This window comes from Nyctereutes procyonoides, unplaced genomic scaffold (genome assembly GCF_905146905.1).
Source record: "Nyctereutes procyonoides isolate TBG_1078 unplaced genomic scaffold, NYPRO_anot_genome, whole genome shotgun sequence".
Lineage (NCBI taxonomy): Eukaryota > Metazoa > Chordata > Mammalia > Carnivora > Canidae > Nyctereutes > Nyctereutes procyonoides.
In genome coordinates, this window is record NW_026575047.1 from 58,473,786 (window position 1) to 58,496,719 (window position 22,934).

At 41.9% G+C, this 22,934-nt stretch overlaps 1 protein-coding gene across 1 annotated transcript in view; it reads left to right on the forward strand.

Moving 5' to 3' along the window:
• GABRA5 (gamma-aminobutyric acid type A receptor subunit alpha5) overlaps nucleotides 1-22,425 on the forward strand; it is an 82,866-nt gene extending 60,441 nt beyond the window's left edge. Inside the window, exons 8-11 of the mRNA XM_055326508.1 lie at nucleotides 11,329-11,472; nucleotides 14,408-14,560; nucleotides 17,360-17,571; nucleotides 21,217-22,425. Coding sequence (XP_055182483.1) covers nucleotides 11,329-11,472; nucleotides 14,408-14,560; nucleotides 17,360-17,571; nucleotides 21,217-21,519 — 812 coding nt within the window. The 3' untranslated portion in view covers nucleotides 21,520-22,425. The remainder of the gene's footprint in view (nucleotides 1-11,328; nucleotides 11,473-14,407; nucleotides 14,561-17,359; nucleotides 17,572-21,216) is intronic.
• Nucleotides 22,426-22,934: the final 509 nt, after the last annotated feature.

The window sequence follows — 22,934 nt, forward strand, 5'->3', positions numbered from 1 at the left end:
TTAATATTTTGGTGCTATTGGAGTGGAATGGCAATATTTTGCATTCAAGAAGGACATGAATTTGATATGCTATTTTGATAGCTCTAGACTATCTTTTGGTTCTTCAAGCTAGTGAGACCAAGGGATGTATGTAAGCTTAAGTCATCTCACAGCTCTGACTCAAATCTTTTTAAGGAAAAAGGCATTCCCTTCTTCCAAGTGGTAACTCGCTCCAGTTTCTTTCTCTATTTGTTCACTCTCCAGGGCCTTCAGGGAGTTCTCCTTTACATGGTGTCCAGAGTTAGTAGTTGTTACCTGATAACAACTGCCACTAGCAGGTGAAGTTTTTTGACTCTAGGGGTTTTGTATCATTTCTATCATTTCAAAGAGATTTTTGGAATTAGGAGAGGTGACTGTGGGTGAGGAGCCCAAAGTTTAAGTTGGATGGAAATAATTTTTTTTTCAAACTATGAAACTTAAATGCCATGGGAAAATTAAACGTGTATTTGGAAGAAGCAGTATAATGAAAAGGGACTTTCTCCAGGATTTATTTAAGTCATTTATTGCCTTGGATTGGCTTGCACATCAGCACTTGAGGCAAAACCTTCAGAAGATCTGTATGACATCTTATTTGGGAATCACTGATTGATATCTTTTTTTTTTTTTTTTTTTACTGATTGATATCCTTGAAGGGAAATCCTTGAATTGTTCGTGTCCGCAAGAGGGAAATGAGTTGTATGACTTAAAATTATACCCCTCTTTGCATTTGAAAATTATGCTCTTGGTTAAAGGAAAAACACTAAAAGTGAAATTATCACTTTTTTCATCATTAGTTAAATAAGTTCAAGTTAATGTGATACTAAGGTATAACAATGGTGTGCAGGACAGGCAGTACAAAAGCAATTCTGGTAAACGAAAACATGTAACCCTCTAAATCCTTTGCTAAATTATCTCATATTCAACAGCCAACCAACTGCAGTTAAGTCATTCAGAGATAAAATACACATCTGATAGGATTTCATCATCACTTCTACAATCATACCAAATAAGAGGAATTAGTGTGTGTGTGCACGCGTGTATTTTTTAAATTCAGTAGAAAGCCCAAAACTAATATAAACATTTCTTGAAATCAGTAGAGTTTTTAAACTCTCATGCTAAATTTATTTTTTATCTGCTTGATATTTGAAAATTGGTTTTAGATGTTGATTGCTTATTTATATCTGCCATTAATATCATTACTATAAGATACAAATCAATTAGGGTTTTCTTCATACATTTATTATAATTTTTAAGAGAAGAATTAGTATTTAATTGTTTTTCTTACTTGTCTTTCATCTTTTTGATTCACTAAAAGTAGCTGTTTGGCCAAGTAGTTCACTTATACCATGGACATCTGAGCATGGTGCAGAGGCTAAATGTGATAGTATAATGAGTTTCAAATTACCCAATCCAACAGCTCTCTGCTCTTAGGAGACAAAAGAATGCAAATAGGTGTCATTATTCTAATGAGCCACATGCTCTGGCTTCTTTAATACAGAACTGAATTAACAGACATTTCAGTTATTGCTATCTCTACTCTCAAGAATTCAAACAAATGTTTAAATTAGCCTTAGTTTACAGAGGAATATCTCCTAGTCCATAAGGAAATTCTGTAAAGATAATAGCATGGCTTATATTTGGAAGCAAGTGCTTAAATCAAGACTTTTTAGAAAAGAAAAAAAATTTAATTTTTTTGTTCATTTTATTTGTGGAATGATGCATTAAATAGTAGATTAAATCATGAGACTACATCTGGATTCATGAAAGTAAATGCTAAATTAGATACAGATGCCTCTTTGGTAAACATCCAGTGGAGAGAATTTCACAAAATCAGGGTAAATCTCACTGTAGGGAGCTATTAGTTCATTCAAACATGTGGAATTATGACACTGTTAACAGCATTCATCATGCTCAGCCTGTAGCCACTCAGCATTAGTGTGAGTCTGTGAGGTCTTAGAAACATGTTGCAGTCCTGTCTGTGTAGTGTCTGAGTTTAGATGCACTAATTAACCTTGATTATTGTTATTTAACAGATACACTGGACGTGTTCTCCTTTCTGCTAGGTGCAGTGAGAATCACAGAAGCATGAGTGGTGCTGTGACCCCAAAAAGTTGATGGATGCATTACATAATGAGGTTAAACACCACTGTACAGCTGAGAGCCAATTGGAATTCAGACAGGGAAACTCGTCAAGGGGATGATATTTTAAAATATCATCCTGGAATCTGGAAGAATTTGTGTAGAAGGCATAACAGAAATAAGAGCAAAGCAAAATGATTGTGGGTCAGTTAGTGGAGGTGATGAACACCTCCTTTGAGAAATGACAGGATGGCATTACAACTCAAATGTGAAAGTGTAAATAGGCAGCGGAGTGGGAGATGTATGTAGAGCAAGGGGAGAATGTGCTCCAATGAGACCAAGAGCTAGGAATTTGCCCTGAAGCACTAGAAATGCTAAGAGTTGAGAGTAGGGTGGTGACCAGAAGTGACAAGTGGATATACAGGATGAAAGGGGGACATGAGTCAAAGATTGCATTACAATTTTAGGACTAGGTAATTTGGGAAATCTATTTTCCATGAGGAAATTGAAAGTAATTAGGAGGAACTACTGGTTTCAAGGTTTAAAAAAGCTGATTGGTTTACAAGATGGTGGGAAATTACTTGAAGGGATTTCCTCCTAATATTACCTCTAGCCTTTTGCCCTGTGCCTCACTCATTTCCATGAGGGAAGGGCCTTTTCTGCTGGGTGGGTGACAGCACTTAGTCCTTCTTGCCTGATTTGTTCTCATTTAAGTCCATGAACATGGAGAGTGCAGTTTTTTGACTCTCTCAGACCAGTCAAGGCAGTGACTACATAATTTTACATACTGGACCGTGGAGTGGTTATGCACCATTTGACTAGCAAATCTCAACCTTCCACTGTAATTTCTTGGTGACAAGGCAGAAATGTTACCTGTTCCTCTCCATTTGTAAATAGCTGCCCTTATGTCTCCATTGATTCTAGGAAGAAAGAGGCATGGCAAAGCCCCTCTGATCTGACTTTTAACTGATGATTTGAAAGCAGGGATATTGGGTATCCAGTAGGCTGCTAGAAATGATCTATCTACATACATTTATGTCTTATGAAGTTTGTAATCTAGATTATGCAATTGGTAGATCAGGTGTTGACTTGGATATTTGCTCAGAATACTGAGGTTCAGGAAGGCTGAGGACCCAGCAGAAGATCATAGAGGGGTTAGGCAGTGAGATCTTCTGAGGCAGTTATTTTGCTCATGCCCAGCTTCTGTTTCAGGGGGTGGGAAGGAAAGGCTGAGGACATGGCTGTCAGGGAACTTAAATTCTGTATGTTTTCAGATTACCAAAATTTTGCTTTTGGGGGTGTATCATAATCTACATTTCTTCTAACATCATAGGCAATGAATACACAAAGCAAACCAGATTTCCTCCATGGTTATTGGCAGTTCCTGGGTTCCCAGGTACCCATGCAGCCTAGCAGATAAGGCTAACCTATGGTCTCCACACATTGTATTTGCTTTTGACTTACAGAAAGTGAATTCAGGTGGAAAGATCTCTTCATATGACTGCATCTGACACACACCAAGAATCCTTCCCAATATGTGGGTAATATTTGCTATATATGGATAAATATTATGCTAATATTTATTAAGTACCTACTGTATGTCAGGCATAGGCTAAATACTTGACATTGATGAATATACTTTGTCCTCACAGTGCCCGTAGGAGATGGGGAAATAGAGGCTCACCACGGTGATACTGGTTGTAAGTCCAGAGTCGTGTTGCCATATTTCTCCCATATGTGGGCAAACACTCATTGCTTTGAAAAGGTCTTGTAAATAAGGGTTAATAGTGACATGGTGCTTCCTAATCAGGGTTTGCAAAGCTAGACCTAGAGAAACAGAAAGTGTCAACTCAGGAGAAGGAGACACTCAGAAAACTGAGGTGAATTCCCAAGTTAGGTAAGAGTAAAAACATTTCAAACCTTCCTGCCTTGCTCTGCTGATACATGGTCGACAGGAAGCGAGCATTATATTTCTGGAGCTCTAAATCATGACAAATGATAGCACAACAAACCTGACTGCCCCATTTATTGTTGTGCCTGGCTAAGAGATTAAATGCCACACAGCTGACACAAAGAGAAGAATTTAGTGCTGCTAAATACCCAAGATGAAATGCACATGAGTGATCATTTATTCTACTCTTAATTTGATGAAGAGAACAGTACTCACCAGTGCTGAACTGACATACCAGAGCCCATGCTGCCTCTTATTGTTTTTTATTAATAATGCTATTAACATTATCAGTAGGCCACATAATACTTGATAACAGTTTGAAAAGTAAGACGATATAAATTATTAGTATGCATTGTGACTCTCATATATCACTTTGTGATTTCAAGTAACTTTTATCCAGTTACAACCATTATTTATTGGGTACTTATTATAAGATAACTATTATCCACATGCACACACATTTACCAACAATGGAGAAAGAGGCTTGTGTGTCCAGCAAATCTGTAGGTATCAGAGCCAGCCTTGTTCCCAGCCAGCGATCCCTGCAGCACAGCCATGCTTCCCTGGTCACATAGCCTCAGAGCACAAGGAGAGCCATCTGTAACTATGTGCCGTCTCCAGTCTCCCCATAGAAAGTGATGTACAGCACTGCAGTCAGGAGAGCAGATGGGGTGGTGTCTGTGTGTTCCATAGTCCTGTCCTCGTCTCCAGGCCATCTCAGTACCTCCATCAGCCCAGAACTCCACTTGTGTCCTCACTTCCTCACTTGCCTCCCTCTAGGCCACCAGAGAGTACACATGCCCCTAATACCTCTACCACTTTCCAGAATGCTCCATGTGTCATAATGTCCTTTCTCTCCTGCCTCCCATATGCTCTTTGCTTCCTTTCCCTTCTTTCTTGACATTTGGCACCAAGGAGACAGCTCCACAAAGAAAGCTTTGTTTCCTGTGTTCTGTACTCTTTTAGACACATCTGTGTTCCTAAATGTTTCAACTCTCAGAACTGACCCTGGTCACTCTAGCCTGTTGCCTTGAGGTTTGAGTTCCTTTATGAGCTTCAGGATTCGCATTATCCAACATACTCATATTTCCCAAGGATTGTGGGGGACCCCTTCTCTTGACCAGATTTCAGACACACAGCTCCCCTGTGGACAGGGAAATGGAATGAGGAGGTATTAGTGGCACATCTGTACCTCTCCTTACTGGAAATGTAGCTATGAGGAACGGGCAGTGGGGACAGCTTCACAGGGCAGCAGCTTTCCCCAATATGAGACAAGATGAACTGGGAATAAGATACAGGGCAGGTGTACAGGACAATAGAAAAGGAAGGTGCCTGAGTCAGTCTGCAGACAGTAAGAATCCAGGGAATCCATCTCATCACCATCCACTGTCTGCTTCATACTCATAGCCTTGGCCAGAATCCAGTGGGGTTCTCTGTCAAGTCCATGTCTGAGTGCCACAGCTCTTTGATATTCAGGGTCCTATAGCGTTTACACAGTAGGAAGGAATAGAAATCTCACTGTCTCAACATATGCCTCGTGGTGCCTATGACCAGATATTTGGAAAGCAGCCTGCCAAGGTAGAGGGCATCATCAGCCTCCGTGTACATCCTCAGCACCCAGAGCCACCCATCTCCCTAGGAGAGAAAGGAAATTACAACAGAGAGCACTGGGATCCCTGGGTGGCGCAGCGGTTTGGCGCCTGCCTTTGGCTCAGGGCGTGATCCTGGAGACCCGGGATCGAATCCCACATCGGGCTCCCAATGCATGGAGCCTGCTTCTCCCTCTGCCTGTGTCTCTGCCTTTCTCTCTCTCTGTGTGACTATCGTAAATAAATAAAAAAAATAAAAAAAAAAGAGAGCACTTATTTCAGGGGAGATCCAATGCTGCCCACATTTACTTTTATATTACCTAAAACTTGAAACTAGAAGGTCATGTTAATTAAAAAAAAAAAGACAAGAATACCACTCAGTATTTACCTGCAGTGTGAGTTAAGGGTAGTATCCATAATATTTCATCAGTTTCTATAACAGAGTCTGTTTACTTCCATTTCATCATTAATATGCAAATGGATCTCAGAACGGCCTTTGCTCAGGGACAGGGTACACCGGTTATTGGAAAAAAGTATTAGGTATCACACATCTAGGGGGAGAAGATCTAGTAAAAGAAAATGATACAAGCTTATTGAAATATATTCCAATACGGAGGACTCTTTTGGATTGGTCTCAGCCTATCAATAGTGATGCTGTCACTGAGGAATGTCTGGGCATAAATAAATAAATCTTTAAAAAAAAGTCGGGGGGGGGGGGCTACACTTGGGTGGCTCAGAGGTGAGCATCTGCCTTCGCAGCTCCGGGTGTGATCCTGGGATCTGGGATCAAGTCCCACATCAGGCTCCCTTCAAGGAGCCTGCTTCTCCCTCTGCCTGAGTCTCTGCCTCTCTCTCTGTGTGTCTCTCATGAATAAATCGATAAATCTTAAAAAATAAATAATAAAAAGGAATGTTTGGGCAGTTGCCTGGCCACATTGCTCAAAGTGAGTCCCCACAGACATTTCTCTGAGCTGAGCCAGTGCTATAGTGGGATCAGCCCTTGTGGTTCCCATTATGATTGCAAGATGCACCTCAGCAACAACCACTAGGAAACATTTGAAAAAACGTTTGTTATTCTCAAGTCCTGGAAGGTTTACAGCGTGCGTTGGGCCATCCAGCAAGGTCACAGGTAGAGAGGGAAAGAGAATGCAGAGTTAGGGCTCCTCCTTTATTGGGGTCTAGGTTAGGGTGACTAGGGTTTGGGAGTTTCACTCTTTGTCAAATTTAAAATAGAAGAGCAAAAATTAGGGCACAAGAAGGGAAAAGTGAGTGACTCAAGTGGCCAGCTATCTAGGTCACTCTAGGCTTTCTAAAAGGGGAACCTCATGGGTGGAGCGGCATGGCTCTTTATGTAGTTATATACCTGTGTTTAAGAAGTAAGTCAATCGGAGAAGGACAAACAGTGTATGTTCTCATTCATTTGGGGAATATGAATAATAGTGAAAGGGAATATAAGGGAAGGGAGAAGAAATGTGTGGGAAATATCAGAAAGGGACACAGAACAAAAGACTCCTAACTCTGGGAAACGAACTAGGGGTGGTGGAAGGGGAGGAGGGCGGGGGGTGGGGGGTGAATGGGTGACGGGCACTGAGGGGGACACTTGACGGGATGAGCACTGGGTGTTATTCTGTATGTTGGTAAATTGAACACCAATAAAAAATTAATTTATTAAAAAAAAGGAGGGATGTCTTTGAAGGGAGTACCTCTATACTCAAAGCGTAACATGAGGTGCTTATAATCTAAAAAGCTTATTATCAGACATTTTTCACTATGAAGACCTAAATACATGGAGAAACACATCATGTCCATAATGAAAAAGATGCAATACCAAAAGATGTTATGTCTTCCCAATTGATAATATATAGATCCAGTTCAGTTCTAAAATAAATCTCATCAGAGTATTTTTAAGGAAGCCAATTCCAAAATGTATGTAGGTAAGGAGATGACCAAGAATAGCTAGGACTCCCTGAAGAAGAAATGAGGGGGAACCTTATGCTTCCAGCTACTGGTATCTTCTAAACCAGGACAGAAAAAGGGAACAGAGCAGCAGATCCTGCAAAGAGAAAGCCTGTGCATGATGGAAACTCTGTGAGTGGGTGGGAGAGACAGCTTGTTGATGGCAATGGCAACACAGAAAACTGCATGGAGAAAATGCTGTTGGATACTTTTGTTTGGAAAATACATACAACTATAATCAACTCCTGGTAATTAAGGCCCTAAGGGTGAAGGATGACGCGTTAAAAATTTGATAATGCACGTGTAATGTAGTCTGATGTCAGAACAGGGAGGGCGGGCCTCTGAAATAAGATCCACAAGATAAAAAGATGGATAAACTTGACTAAAATTAATGTTTATCAAAAAAAAAAGAAAAAAGCCCATCAAGACAGTGAAATAGTCACAAATTTGAAGGTATATGTAACACAGAGAACAAAAAGAATCAGAATGTATAAAGGAAACATGAATCGAATGGGTAAAAACATGAACAGATTTCACAAAGAAGAGATAGGCAAAGCCAACCCCCCCCCCACACACACACAAAACAACAACAAAAAAAAAACCTTCCTCATTTAATGATGTCTGCCCAGAAAGTAAAACTACAAAGCAAACAGTGTAGTGGTTATCATAAAACTCAGAATACAAAAAAAAAAAAAAAAAAAACCAAAAACCAAAAACCTCAGAATACCACCTTGTAGGGAGGAGGTGAGCTTGAGTCATGCACAGAGGGTCTTGAAACTTCTGCTATTTTCCCCTGTAAGTTCAGTATTTCCAACATACATGCTAATTTCATTATTTTCAACTGTTATGGGTACTTTTTTTGCACATACATGAAGAATAAAGGAGATGTGCATTAGTGGAGAAATTTCCACACTTTTTAGTAGAACTCTTGATCATTCCAGAGACCATTCTTCTGGCTTCTCTGTTAAGATCTAAGCAGATAGTTTTGCTGGTTCAACCTAAAAGAACACTGCTCCAAGGGCCCCTCCTGGTGGAGTTGCAGAGCATGCTGTCCTACTTTGGTAGACCTCCCCAGCCAGCAGCTCATCCCTTATCTCCTGATACATCTACATATTCCTCAGTTGAGGGTAAATGGTTCTTTTCAACCTGGAGTGAGGGTCGTCCTGTGTTTAAATAGCTGGCAGCAAAGCATACAGCTTTATTCGGAAGGTGTCAGAGTGGTTGGATGTGGCATCTGATCAAATTCATGGGCTTGATTATGGGGTAGGTGTGTTAGTTTACACTCAGGGGCCTCAAGAGACAACTGGAACAAACAGCCTGTTAGTTCTTCAAAGCCTACTGCTCTTGCTGAGGTGGCTAGATCCTTTTCGGTCTGTGGCTGTTCCTGAGCCATCACCTGCAGCCTGTAACACAGGCCTCTCTGACAGTCCCTTCCCCATGCCCTCCCACTGCAGTGCCTGCTGCTCCTTTGGCTTTGCTGTTCTCCACTCGCCTTCTCAGACTCTAGACCCTGCAGCACCCTGGAAAGTCATGCTCCACCCCCTTCTTTCCTCCACTAGCACTCCTCAGGTGATCTCACCAGCCTGTGCTTCAGTTGACATATGTCTGCTGGTGATGGGAGAAGTCATGTCCTCACCCAGGACCATTCCCATGAGATAACTTGTATGGTCAGTCAACTGTCCACTCAGCATCCCCAACTCTGACACATTGACACCTGCACTGCTGCTCTTTCACTGGAAGCTAGGTCCTTCCAGAATCTTTGCCACTCTCCTAAGTGCAAATAACCTGTCCAGATGCCCAGCCTAGCCACCTTGTTCCTCTCACAGCTCCAGGATTCCTTAGCAACTGGACAGCCCTTTCCTTTAACATGTATTCCTAATTTTTCTTCTCTCAGCCACTGCTCACCACTATCATCTTCCACCTGGAGTATTTTAATATCGCCCTAGGTGGTCTCCCATTCCTGCCTGGTTCTCACCTACATTCTATCCTCCCATCTTAGCCAGATGAATCCTTTTAAAGCATAAGTTAGAATATGTCATTTATTTGATTAACCCCTCACCCCTACCTCCATATCTTCTGACTAGCTCACAGCAAAAGTCAAAGGCCTTCATGTAGCCTTCAGGCACTATATCATCTATCTGGTCTTTTCCTCTGCCTTTTGCCCTCTTCTCTGTCCAGCTACAGTGCCTGTCTGTGTGGCTTCTCCTCAGGCTTAAGACCTTTGTAGCACCCATGCTCTTCCTCCTGACAGCCATGTGGCCAGCTCCTGCACATTTCTTGGGTCTCCTAAGTTAGACCTTCCCCAACAATGCCATTTAAAATTGTGTCTCAAAAAAATAAAAAAATAAAATTGTGTCTCTTCCCTCTTCATATCTTGTAGTTCTCCACAGCATTAATTCACCTGTTACATATTATATGTGTATTTGTCTCCTTCCTCTGGGAGTCTTTGTTTGTTCTCCATTTATCTGTTCTAGTTTTCTATTGCTTCATGACAAACTTACCAGTTTAAAGCAATACATGTGTAACTAACCTTATTGTGGTAATCAATTACAATTTGTAGTGTATCAAATCATTACATTGTATATCTTAAGCATACACAATGTTACATATCAATTATATCTGGGTAAAGCTGGAAAAAAGACAAAAAGAAAACAGTACCTTTCTCGTCTTACAGTTCTATAGGTCAGTATACAGTATGTATGCCTGATATCTCTGTGCTGGGTTCCATTAGCCAGAGGTATAGTGTTGGCAGGGCTGCATTACTTTCTGGGGGTTAATCTACTTCTGGCTTCATTCAGGTTGTTGGCATGATTCAGTTCTGTATGGTTGTGGATTTGAAGTCCCTGTTTCCTGCTAGCTGTCACCTGACGGGGGTGGGGGTTCATTCTCATCCTCCAGAAGCTGCTCACACTCCATGGCCCCTTCCTCCATCTTTCAAGTCAACAATGGTGGTAAAGCACTTTCTTCATGCTTCAAATCTCTCTAATCTGGGTCTCTGACTGGCTCCAGCCAGAAGAAGTTCTCTGTTTTTAAGGGCTCAAGTGATTATATTGGGTGTACTGGGATAATCCAGGATAATCTTCTGATTTAAAGGCTCACAGCCTTCTGATTTAAAGGCCCATAGCCTTGTCTGTATAGTGCTATTTGACATATAAGGCAACATTCACAGGCATGACACTAGGGGGAAGAAGTCTTACCTACAATGCCACACTCCTACCAGGGCAGCATTGAACAACAGGACAATATACAAATTGCAAGGTGGAACCCTTATCAGGTGCTGCTCTATGTGCTGTATGCATTAGGTTATTATGGAGCTTGTATCGTGATAGCAGGAATCCTAAGAAGTAGCTGCCGTTACCACCCAGTTTTGCAGATGGAAGAACTGAAGTACAGAATATAAGTGACTTGCCCAAGACCACAGAGATGGGAAAGCCCCCAGAACTGTGATCTCAGCCCATGCAGTAGTGCACTCTACAGAGAAAATACTTGCTAGGAAGCACAAGGGACTGATTGCTGACCACTCAGATTTTTAGAAATGAGAAGGACCTGAACAGTGGTGGTGTCTGCCCTGTCTGCCCTGCACTGTCTGCAGTGGTTGGACTGCCATGTGCATCCTTCAGGTCCTTTAACTTTAACCTTCTAATCATCTCTCTTGCTACTTTTAGAAACATCTTTGGTTGTGCCAGGCTGAAAATGATGCCATATTTATACCACCTCTCCCCCTGCCCTTTACAGATGCATATCCTAATTCCGAAGTTGTCTATGTCTGGACTAATGGCACCACTAAGTCAGTGGTGGTGGCAGAAGATGGCTCCAGGCTGAACCAGTACCACCTGATGGGGCAGACAGTGGGCACCGAGAACATCAGCACCAGCACAGGTGAGACCAAGTGCTTGCAGAGTGCCACACCCTGGGAGAGCTCGGTGCTCCTGTGGCATGTTGGGGGGTGTCCTTCAGGTGCATCTTAGTTTTACTTAGTAATCTGGGACACAGCTGTCGTTGTGCAGTGCTGCCCACAAGGAGGCCTCCGGTTCAGGTCCCAGTTCCTGCAGCTGCACACGGAGGCATCGGCTGCAGTGGCTGGCAGCATTAAGGGTCGTGGGAGGCATTCATCTCAGGTATGTTTGCCTTCATGTGAACACACCCCTGTTATTGCATCCCTGCCTGGAGGCCACATGAACCTGCTTATGTACCACAGCCCCTGTTTCAAGCACTGAGATGCAGAGGCAGAAGTTTCTGCAGGAAAAGTAGACAGCTTCCTGGAGGTACTCCTATTTACCTGTTCCCCTACCTCCTTTTTGAACATTTCTAAGATTTCCCAGGGGTTGAATTTTGGAAAGCACAACCAAACAGCATAGAAATAGCTGAGGCCTCCCCAGGAAGGGGCTCTCACTCTCACCTGTACAAGGCCGGTACCACAGGCACCATGCAACCTGGCTTCACCTGACACAAAATGGGTGAGGTGTCCAAAAGAACAGAGTGTGTTCTACCTTCTGCACCTGCAAGGTGTGTCTTCGGCTGCCTCTTGGCCACAGGAGGCCCAGCCATAGCAGTCAGGAGGCTTGGCTGTTAGCAGAGAAAGAGACTCCAGGGCCCCAGAGAGTCTCCATGGCAGAGAAGAAAGTGTAACAAAGATGGAATGGGCCCTGTCATGGGGATGGGTTGGCCCCAAAAGGTACCCTGGTCAGCATCACTCTTTGTCAGCGCTGCCAAACCTTGGAGCTGGCAGGAAGCTCACGGATTTTGAGTGCATGTGTCCTCTACATACAGGCTCCCCGAGCCTACCCATTGGCCTTGTCCTGGGTGCCTAGTTAGAGGGAAAGGAAGAGGAAGTAGGCCTAATTTGATTGGAACAAGTGAAAAAGCAACATGGTAGATGTTTGGGGGTAAAGAGTTGCCATGCTAATGGGATTCTACAGTTTGGAATTGTTTCATATAGTTCTTTGAAAAGGTATAAATGGGGTTTTTGCCTCTATTTGCATTCCAAAGAGATGGTCTTAAAAAAAAACATTATATGATATTGGTACCTTCAACTCAAAAGTAAAACAAATGAGAGAGGGGGTGAAGGGATCAGCAAAATGGGTGAAGGAGAGTAGAAGATATGGACTTCCTGTTATGGAATGAGTGAGTCATGGGGATACAAGGCACAGCATAAGGAATACAGTCAGCTACAGTATAATAGGGATGTATTGGGACAGATGGTAGCTACACTTGTGGCGAACACAGCATAATGCATACACTTGTTGAATCAGTATGTCGGACACCCAAAACTAGTGTCACATTGTGTGTCAACTACACTCAAATAACAGAATGAAAAGAACAGCAATTAAAGCATTATAAGTAGGAGTGTAATATCAGACCCTACTGCCAAGAAATAGAATGGCATTTCCCTCTTCTCAGATGTTGAGGAGAGGCAACATTGCATCATTATAAAGATCCAGTCCTTGCTATTAAACATATCTCAGCCTCCTTCTCTTTGCTGCTATTTCTTTCTGCTGTGCTAGAGCCTGCTTGGCCACTGTCCTCTGCTCTGACCAGCCTTGGAACAATGGAGAATGCGTGGCCTGCTGCTGTAAGGGGGCAGATTTTGCCCCATATGATCTTAATGGTTCCCTTTGCCTCTAACATCTGGCATGCTGAGAAGAGGCATGTAGGGACACATCCGCAGCTGGCCATGCTGTTATCTGTCTCCAGCAGAGCAACCCCAAGTAGATGACTCCTACCAGATCTGCTTTAGGGAGGCCTCAAGCCTTTTCTCTCCACGGTTCTACCCAGCTCCCCAGCCACACCATCTACTCATTGCAGTTCAGCAAAAGAACGCTTGTCCTCAGATCAGCTTAACTCTGCCTCCACTTCTCAAAGCAGCCTTTGCATCTCCCCAGAGAGCAGGCACAGAGATGAACGGTACAGAACAGGGAATATGGTCAGTAATATTGTAATAATGTTATATGGTGACCAATGGTGGCTACACTCATGATGGTGAGTGCTGAAGGAGGTACAGAATTGTTGAATCAATATGTTGTACACCTAAAACCAATATAACATTGTATGTTAACTATACTTCGATGAAAACAACAAATTCTAGCACTGGAGACTTTCCAGCTGACAGCCACTGACACACTTTCTGACCACAACCCCTCTCAGCTCCTTACCAGTTCACCATCAGGGCGGCATCATTCTCAGCAATGAATGGAAGGTCCCCGCTGGCCTCCCACACTGCCAGGCAGATCCAGAGAAGGCACAGGAGCATCGCCATGGGAATGCCCCAATCTCCCTGGTGGGCGGCAGGAGGGAGGAGCTGCCAGGACCAGTTCCCTCCTCAGGCTGCTGTCCCTCAGCTTCCACCTGGCCTCTGGCAGGGAGCAGGGAGCATGGAGCAGGGGTGATCACCCCTAGCTTCTTCCAGCCTTCCCTGGCTGAGAAATGGGGAGAAAAACTCTCCACCTGCAACAGGGTTCTGTGATGTACTGAGTTATATCTGGAGAGGCTAAATCCTGAAATCCTGATGGCAGTAGCAGCAAGGGGGTGGACAGAAAGTGGCACAGATTGGGACCAGGGATTAGGAAAACACACAAATCTGATTTTCCTCAGGAAAAACATCCACCAGCAAAAGCTCTTCAGACGCCGGGGCTCAAAAGACTTACTTATAAAATGACAGTTAAGGAATCCATACATCCTCCATTCTATCCTTCACTCTAACAATACAGTTTTCCAAAGGGAAGATGGAGAGAAGGACACCTCTGGTCCAGAAGCAGGAATAACAGGCAGGACTGTAGGACAGGTGGTTGTCCTGAATTAATTTGCTTATTTGCAGGCGAATATACAATCATGACGGCTCACTTCCATCTGAAGAGGAAGATTGGGTACTTTGTCATCCAGACCTACCTTCCCTGCATAATGACCGTGATCTTATCACAGGTGTCCTTTTGGCTGAACAGAGAATCAGTCCCTGCCAGGACAGTGTTTGGTGAGTGTCCTCCAAGCAGACCTGCTCTGGTGTTTTGAGACTGCTTCTAACAACCCCCAAACAGCAACAGCCTCTAAACTCTTCCTTAGTTCCTACTGTCTGTTCTGTGACCTGGAAAACAAATAGACCGATTAGTTAAAAATTCAATGTTAAGGATTAGGATTTAGGATGGCTCTTTAACAAGGGTTTAGGAAATGGTGCATGGTCTATTTGATCATTGTTTCTGTTTTGAAAAGCCTTTGCTGGTAGCCTTTTTTTGAGATATGAAACTACCAGCAATCTGTCTTATGTGAGATTTTGCTACGGTATTTTCACACTTCTCCTAAAGTACTAATTTGTATGTTATCAGGCAGTTTTCTTTGAAATGTGAGTGCCACTTTAAAATGAACTCTCTACAGGCAGCCCAGGTGGCTCAGTGGTTTAGGCCACCTTCAGCCCAGGGTGTGATCCTGGAGAACTGGGATCGAGTCCCACGTCAGGCTCCCTGCATGGAGCCTGCTTCTCCCTCTGTCTCTGCCTCTCTCTCTGTGTCTCTCATGAATAAATAAATAGAATCTTTAAAATAAATAAATAAAACACAATAAAATAAAATGAACTCTTGAGGGGCATTCAATACATCATACGTGATATGGTAATAATAAATTACATATCTATATGTCATATATACCATATTTATGATGGGGCATATGATATGAATATATGGATATTTTCATATATGCATAATGCATATATTTTATGCACATATACACATATACATGTATATATACTTATATATGATAAGAATCCAGAACATCACTTGACATCCCCAGGACGTAAATTGGGTTTAGCAAGATCTAGTTCAGAAGGTACCTCGGCATAGCAGATAGTTGAGCATTTAACTCTTACCTTGAAGCTCTGCTTCCTTACATTTGAACAGCGATACTCAAGGTGGTTTTGCAAGTCAGTTGTGGTAATGGATGCTCACGTATTTCCCAATTGTAAGGTACACCTCCTGCCTCAGCTCTTACTATTACAAAGAAGGAAACCAAGACTTACATTTTATGTTAACCCTTCCATAGTCTTTAGGGAACCAGAGAGCCCAGGGGGTTTCTAAGTGAGTGGCCCAGGAGTATTCCTGTCAGATCATCTCTCTACCTCCATCTACATGGCCAGTTTCACTTGCCTTGCTTCATCTAGCTTCAGGAATATTTTTGAGAGGTATGGATTTTGGTTCATGGCCAAACAGTACTTCTCCAGCTCTTTAGTAGGTGGGCAGGGAAAAAAAATAGTTTGGAGAATGCTGTATATTAGTGTCTGTTTCTTCCTGGAGATTTTTAATGCACATTAAGATGTTAAACGACCCAAGAAGTTGCAAGGAGCCTATTTAAGGTCATGCACAGAACATTTTCCCCCAGCACAATGATGAAGTACATTTCTAAGAAAAATCAAAGATGCCTACTGATTTCCTAGGGCTCCATAATGAAGTATCATGCCCTGAGTGGCTTAAATAATGGAAATTAATTGTCTCAGTTCTGGAGGCTACAAAGTCCAAAATCAGGAGGCCAACAAAATGGTTTCTTCTGAGGGGAGGGTCTGTTTTAGGCCTCTCTCCTAGCTTCCTGTAGTTCCTTGGCTTGTGGCAGATAATTCCAGTCTTCACACACTTTTGTCCCTGTGTGCACATCTGGGGCACCAGTCCACCTAACAGCCTCATTTTAACTTGATTACTTCTATAAAGGCTTCATTTGCAAATAAGGTTACATTCTGAAGTTCTGAGGTTTAGGACCTCAACATATGAATTTGTGAGAAATACAAAATCAACTTATAACAGATATATTGCACCCATACCCCATATACATAGGTGTACCCTCATGCAGACAAAACTGTGGTGAGGAGGAAGGCACAGAGCATGTGGAAGCTATAAGGGCTGTAAAGGGCCCAAATATGGGTTCACATTTGCCAGCTAATGAAATGGGGTACATTGCTAAGTATGTTTAAATCTTTAAGCTTGTCGCCTATGATTGGGGATAATGACACCCATCCAGAATGTGGCTTAGATCAGTCTGGCACTTATTGGAGACTAGATAGATGGCTCATAATCTGCCAGTCCTGAATGTCCCCCTCCAACTGTCTGTCCTTGCTGCATGGTCACTGCAGAGTTTCCACAGAAGCCAAGGCAGACAGACACAGGCATCTCGCACAATCGCTTTGAGGGAAGAGTGATCCCTCTTGGATTGAGTGAAGTGCTGAGACCCAGATTCGGACACAGAACTGGTATTGCACCTGGGTTCTTGGTTCCTGGAAGTCTGCAAATTGTGTTAATCCATGTAAAAGCAAGTCTGTCTCTTCAGTTTGTCTCAATCCCAGTACTCACAGGGTGCATAGCACATTTTGTGAAACACTTCACTAGATGTTGCGTGAATGTCATTACCTGTTCACAATTGGGTATTGCCCCATTGCCACAGAGGAATACCACCTATTCAACCCATCTTGGTGGACACAAGCTATCTGCTGGTCTTGGTTCAGGACAATGGGGACACAAAGTATGTGTGTATATCAGACCCGGTCCTTACTCTCCTCAGTTTATATTCCAGAGGAAGGAGCTAAGTAATAAGATAAATAAAATAAGCAATATTATAAATGCTATGAGTGTGTTAAGTGTTATGAAAATAGAAAGGGAGGCTCTTTCTAGGGATAAAAATAACCAGTTCCTTTCCTGTCTTCATCTGTCATGGTCAAGGTGTTCTACTGGGGTCTCGGTGTCAGTACTGATTCCTGTTTCCATTCCCTTTGCCTGACCCCTGTCACTAACAACCACAGGAGTGACCACAGTGCTGACCATGACGACCCTCAGCATCAGTGCTCGGAACTCTCTGCCCAAAGTGGCTTATGCGACAGCCATGGACTGGTTCATAGCTGTGTGCTACGCTTTTGTGTTCTCCGCGCTGATCGAGTTTGCCACTGTCAACTATTTCACAAAGAGAGGCTGGGCATGGGATGGCAAAAAAGCCTCAGAAGCAGCCAAGGTCAAGGTACTGACTTCATTTTCCCCTTTCCTCCAAAGAAAATGTGCCTGACATAAAATATCAAATATAAGACAGGTGTTTCTCCTCTCTATGTCGCACCCCCCCAATGAAAAAATGGCCCCTTCCATATGTTCAGGGTCCCTATCAAGTCTTATTGCAGCAGGTCCTGAATTGTTTTGAATCATCTGCGTTGATCAAGCAAAAGATCTGATGTCATGTGAATGGCTTGGGCTTGTTTAGACTTAGGACTGTTATTTTTGCTATAGTGTCTGCTGTCTGTTCAATGACTACTTGTCCAGTTTTGAATTATACATTCTTTTGCTCATTGCTTTGTCACCTAACCATGCAGATCTTCTGCAGAGTGGCTTTAAGGACGTGAGGAGAGCATGTGACCTACTGGAAGCAGCAAAACATACCCAGTTCCACTGAGGAGATGATTTGGTTCACTTAAAAGATGCACATTAATTATCAAAAGCATTACTCTGTTCAAAGCAATTAAACATTGGGTATTTAGAAGGTGATTGGTGCCTGAATCTAAGGAATAGTTGAAGAAAAAAAGATTACACAGAATTCTAAGCTGAACCATGTCCTTGGGGAGATGAGAATAACCTATGTGGAACAAAAAAGGAACAGCACGTGATAAACTGTTAATTATACCATGCATTAAACAAATAGGCAAAGCTTTTCCTCTGAGAGAAGAGCAGGCCAAAGTTATCAGGGTAGAAATAAAAATTTGTCCTTGAAAATCAAAAATCTGTCCATGAGAAGTCAGTATGAAGAGAGCCCTGGCAAGGATTATAGAAGACTGAAATTGTATGGCCTGACCTCCCAACCAGGGCCACAAACCAGGAACAGCAACCCAGGATGCTCTTTTTGTTGAGGACAGTCAGCTGTGTCTCACTGATGGCCTCATGCTTGCTTTTTGCATTTAACACAGCTATTTCCTTTCCTGGGAAAAGTCAGAAGTTCTGAGTTAACTTGATCTATCTAATTCTTCCTACTTCCAAGCACCAAGAGTCCCCTCCCATGCCAGAGTTTCAGTCATAGAAAACTCATTTCCAAGTCCAGCTTCCCTAGTTGGAGGAAGATCTGGGAGGGATCCATGCTGGGCCTTCCTAAGAGAGAAGGGACAAGAGGGAGGGCCTTGACAAGTAGCAACCTCAGGAGTGGGTGTTTTGGAGGCTGGGGATGGAGTGGGGGAATAGTGGTGAGCTGACCATAGAGGATGATTGGTGGTGACCAGGGAAAACACTTGTAAAGGCCGACTGGGGATTCTTGACCAAAGCATCTGCTCCTGATGGTAAAAACAAAAGGAGCCACGGAGGAGGTTTGTGAAGGGAAGAATATGAATGGAATTTGAAGAGAGGGTTTCCCAACACCCAGCTCTGTGTTGTCAGAAGTTAAGTGATTGCTAAGGGCCTGGGTCTTGGTGGCTATGTGACAGTGATGAATAGCCAAGTCGGGGTAGGAAAGCAACCTGTTACAGGAATTGAGGCCTTCAGGCTCATGTCTATGAGTATAGCAGGAAGGGATGATTGGAGAGCCCCAAAATGTCATATAAGCTCACTATCTATGTCAGCCAGCAATTTCACATTTGTCTCCACTGCTATTACCATTTGCTGTAGACCTGAAGGGAGAAGGAGAGATGGGAGAGACGAAGCTAACATGGATTATCTAGTCCTAGATTCACGCTGTTCTTTTAGAATAAGCAGCACACGTCAGTGTCTTGTGGAACTTCAAAACTACATGTTGTTCTCCAGAAGACTGTGGTGCTGGGGGTCCTACCCCTTAAGCCTGGAAGGTGCTGTGCAGTTGAAGTGTCATAAATTCATAGTTTCTTCTGGCAGACCAGTGTGGGTACACACATGATCACTGGTATGTGGAAGAGCTGTAATATTTCTGAAGAGTGGTCCAGGGGGTCTCTACTCTGGCGTCGGGCTATGGTAGCCTACCTCACCATGTCCCCAGGTGGTCACCATGCTCTTTGCAACTGGTTCCACATTTACTCTACCTCTCTTTTCACTTGCTTCTTCCTGCTCCTTGCTCCATGTGTTTCCTTTCTCCTTATTATCTTTTCCATATATTTCTTTTAATTTAGTCTCTTGTTACTGAGGAGGGCACTTGATGAGATGAGCACTTGGTGTTATGTGTGTTTTTGTTTATAAGTTTATTTTTTATTGGTGTTCAATTTGCCAACATATAGAATAATACCCAGTGCTCATCCCGCCAAGTGCCCACCTCAGTGCCCATCACCCAGTCACCCCCACCCCCCACCCACCTCCCCTTCCACCACCCCTAGTTCGTTTCCCAGAGTTAGGAGTCTTTATGTTCTGTCTCACTTTCTGATATTTCCCACTCATTTTTTCTCCTTTCTCCTTTATTCCCTTTCACTATTTTTTATATTCCCCAAATGAATGTGTTTTTCCAATTAAATTTTATTTAATGGCATGATATTAAAGGAACAGAATTTTTTTGCAACATTTTATTATATACATTTGCAAACTGACAGGAATATATAGAGAATTTTATAATGAAAATCTCTCTACTATGCACATTTTACTATGCACATGTCACTACTGTCTATTTGTCCATTATCTATCTATCCATGCATTCACTCATTCTCAATCCATCTTATATTCTTATACATTTCAAAGTAAATTTTAGAGGATAGTACATTTATGACTAAATATATTTATATTTATACATGTGCATTTATATATTATTTTTTATATAAATTCATTTTTTATTGGTGTTCAATTTGCCAACATAAAGAAAAACACCCAGTGCTCATCCCATCAAGCGTCCCCTTCAGTGCCTGTCACCCAGTCACCCCCACCTCCCCTTTTACCCCCCTAGTTCGTTTCCCAGAGTTATGAGTCTCTCATGTTCTGTCTCCCTTTTTGATATTTCTCACTCATTTTTCTCCTTTCCCCTTTATTCCCTTTCGCTATTTTTTATATTCCCCAAATGAATGAGAACATATAATGTTTGTCCTTCTCCGATTGACTTATTTCACTTAGCATAATACCCTCCAGTTCCATCCACGTCGAAGCAAATGGTGGGTATTTGTCGTTTCTAATGGCTGAGGAATATTCCATTGTATACATCAACCACATCTTCTTTATCCATTCATCTGTCAATGGACACCGAGGCTCCTTCCACATTTTGGCTCTTGTGGACATTTATATATTATTAACAAGAGTTCAATATTTGTTTACAATTTGATTCTTTCAATGAAAAACTTGCATAGTGTAAAATACACAGATATTAAGGATACATTTGCTGAGTTTTTATGAACATGTTCACCTATGTAACACAAAATCCCTATCAAGATAGAGAAAATCACTAGCTCTCCAGAAAGTTTGCCATGCCACTTCCCAATCAACTAAGCCCTTTCCAATATCCACTTCAACAAAGACAACTACTATTTTGATATCTTTCACCATAAATTATTTATCCTGTTATAGAACTTCTTATTCAAGCCTGGCCATGTGCGGTTGTAGGCTTAGAAGTCTGGAGAACTACCCTCCCCCAGAGCTAAGCTGATGTTTCTCTGTCTCTCTTTAGAGAGATAAACCTTTAGAATCTTCAAAAATGAGTTGACAGTTACCTGCAAATGGCATGCCCTTAAAATCTTATTATATTTTGCAGAAAAAGGAGCGGGAACTCATACTAAATAAGTCAACAAATGCTTATACTACTGGGAAGATGACCCACCCCCCCAACATCCCAAAGGGACAGACCCCAGCAGTGACCTCAAATGCATCGTCAGCCTCAGTAAAGCCTTCTGAAGAGAAGACTTCTGAAAACAAAAAGACTTACAACAGCATCAGCAAGATTGACAAAATGTCCCGAATTGTATTCCCAGTCTTGTTTGGCACTTTCAACTTAGTTTACTGGGCAACATATTTGAATAGGGAACCGGTGATTAAAGGGGCTACCTCTCCAAAATAACCCACCATACTCCCAAACTCTAAGAGAGCCATACTTCCAGCAGAATGGTACCAAGGAGAGGTTGAGCTCAGAGGAATTTTTCATATTCGGGCACTATCTTTCAGGAAATTTTTGCATGTTTAATAATATGTACAAATAATATTGTCTTGATGTTTCTATATATAATGTCGGATGTTTCAAAGATGTCACATTGATAAATAAAGCAAACAACTTTCTAGAAAAACAGGAGACAATGGCTCTGACACTCAGATACTCAGTATCTTACACTGATAGTTTACAACCAAGATAAGTATATTTTTAACTGTTCCAAGTGTTACCTAACAATGTTTTTTATACTTCAAATGTCATTTCATACAAATTTTCCCAGCAAATAAATATTTTAGGAACTGCTCCATGATTATTACTTGACCAACTCTCTTGCAAGAAACAAATCAGAAAGAGCACATTTTTCATTAAAAAGGAAACTGGACATTTAAGTACAAAACTAATTGCCTTTGATAATTCTTACTATTCTGAAATTAGAAAATATTGCATGATATTACACTAAGAAATAGATTAGGCAAATATTTATGCAGATAAATTTAATAATATAAATATATGGTATGATAGATTAACAGATAAAATATTTCCCCAAGGAAAAATTTAACTGCTTAAAAAATCTTTTTTTTCTTTTTTGAGGAAAAGAAACATTTCTCTCCCCACGCCACCCTACCCAACTGAATACTGATCAGAGAAAGAAAAGGAATTGTTAAAACAAAAAGTGATGTGATGAGTCTTGGGTTTTGGCCCATGCATTCACTGGCTGAAACATTGACCACCTCTCGCTACAACCAGTGTGTAGTGCTTCAGTGGTGAGAAATTGTAATTGAGTTATTTTCCATTTTATTTCCTTGTACTTATTTCATGATTGACTTATTGCTCTGTTAGCTTTTGTATATGAACTTTAAATGTTCATTAAAAAATAAAAAATGAACTGATTTTATGGATAAATGTCATTTTTTAAAAAAAAATCATATTTTGGGGGGCTCATTTCCTAAAAATGACATAAAGAAAATCAATCATGAACTTGCTTGCAAAAAACTCTTGGTTATTCATGTCTATTTCAATCTAATTCTCTAGAGTAGAGTAGTAAATAGGTAACTGGGTAAATAGGTAGAACCAGAAGTTCATTGCCATTACATATGTCACATCAGTCTCTATCTGATAGGATCCTACCTGAGGATGTTCCCACAGTGGGTGCTTGTTATGAGCAAAGTAACTACTCAGTCCTTGCTCCTTCTCTTTGCTGTTTATGAACAGTGATACAAAGTACTGCATTTGGACCATCTATTTACAGGAATGACATGTATAAAATGAATACTTCCTGCCTTCTCTGTGACTCAGAATTATAAAGGGGACTTACATAGTTAGCAAAC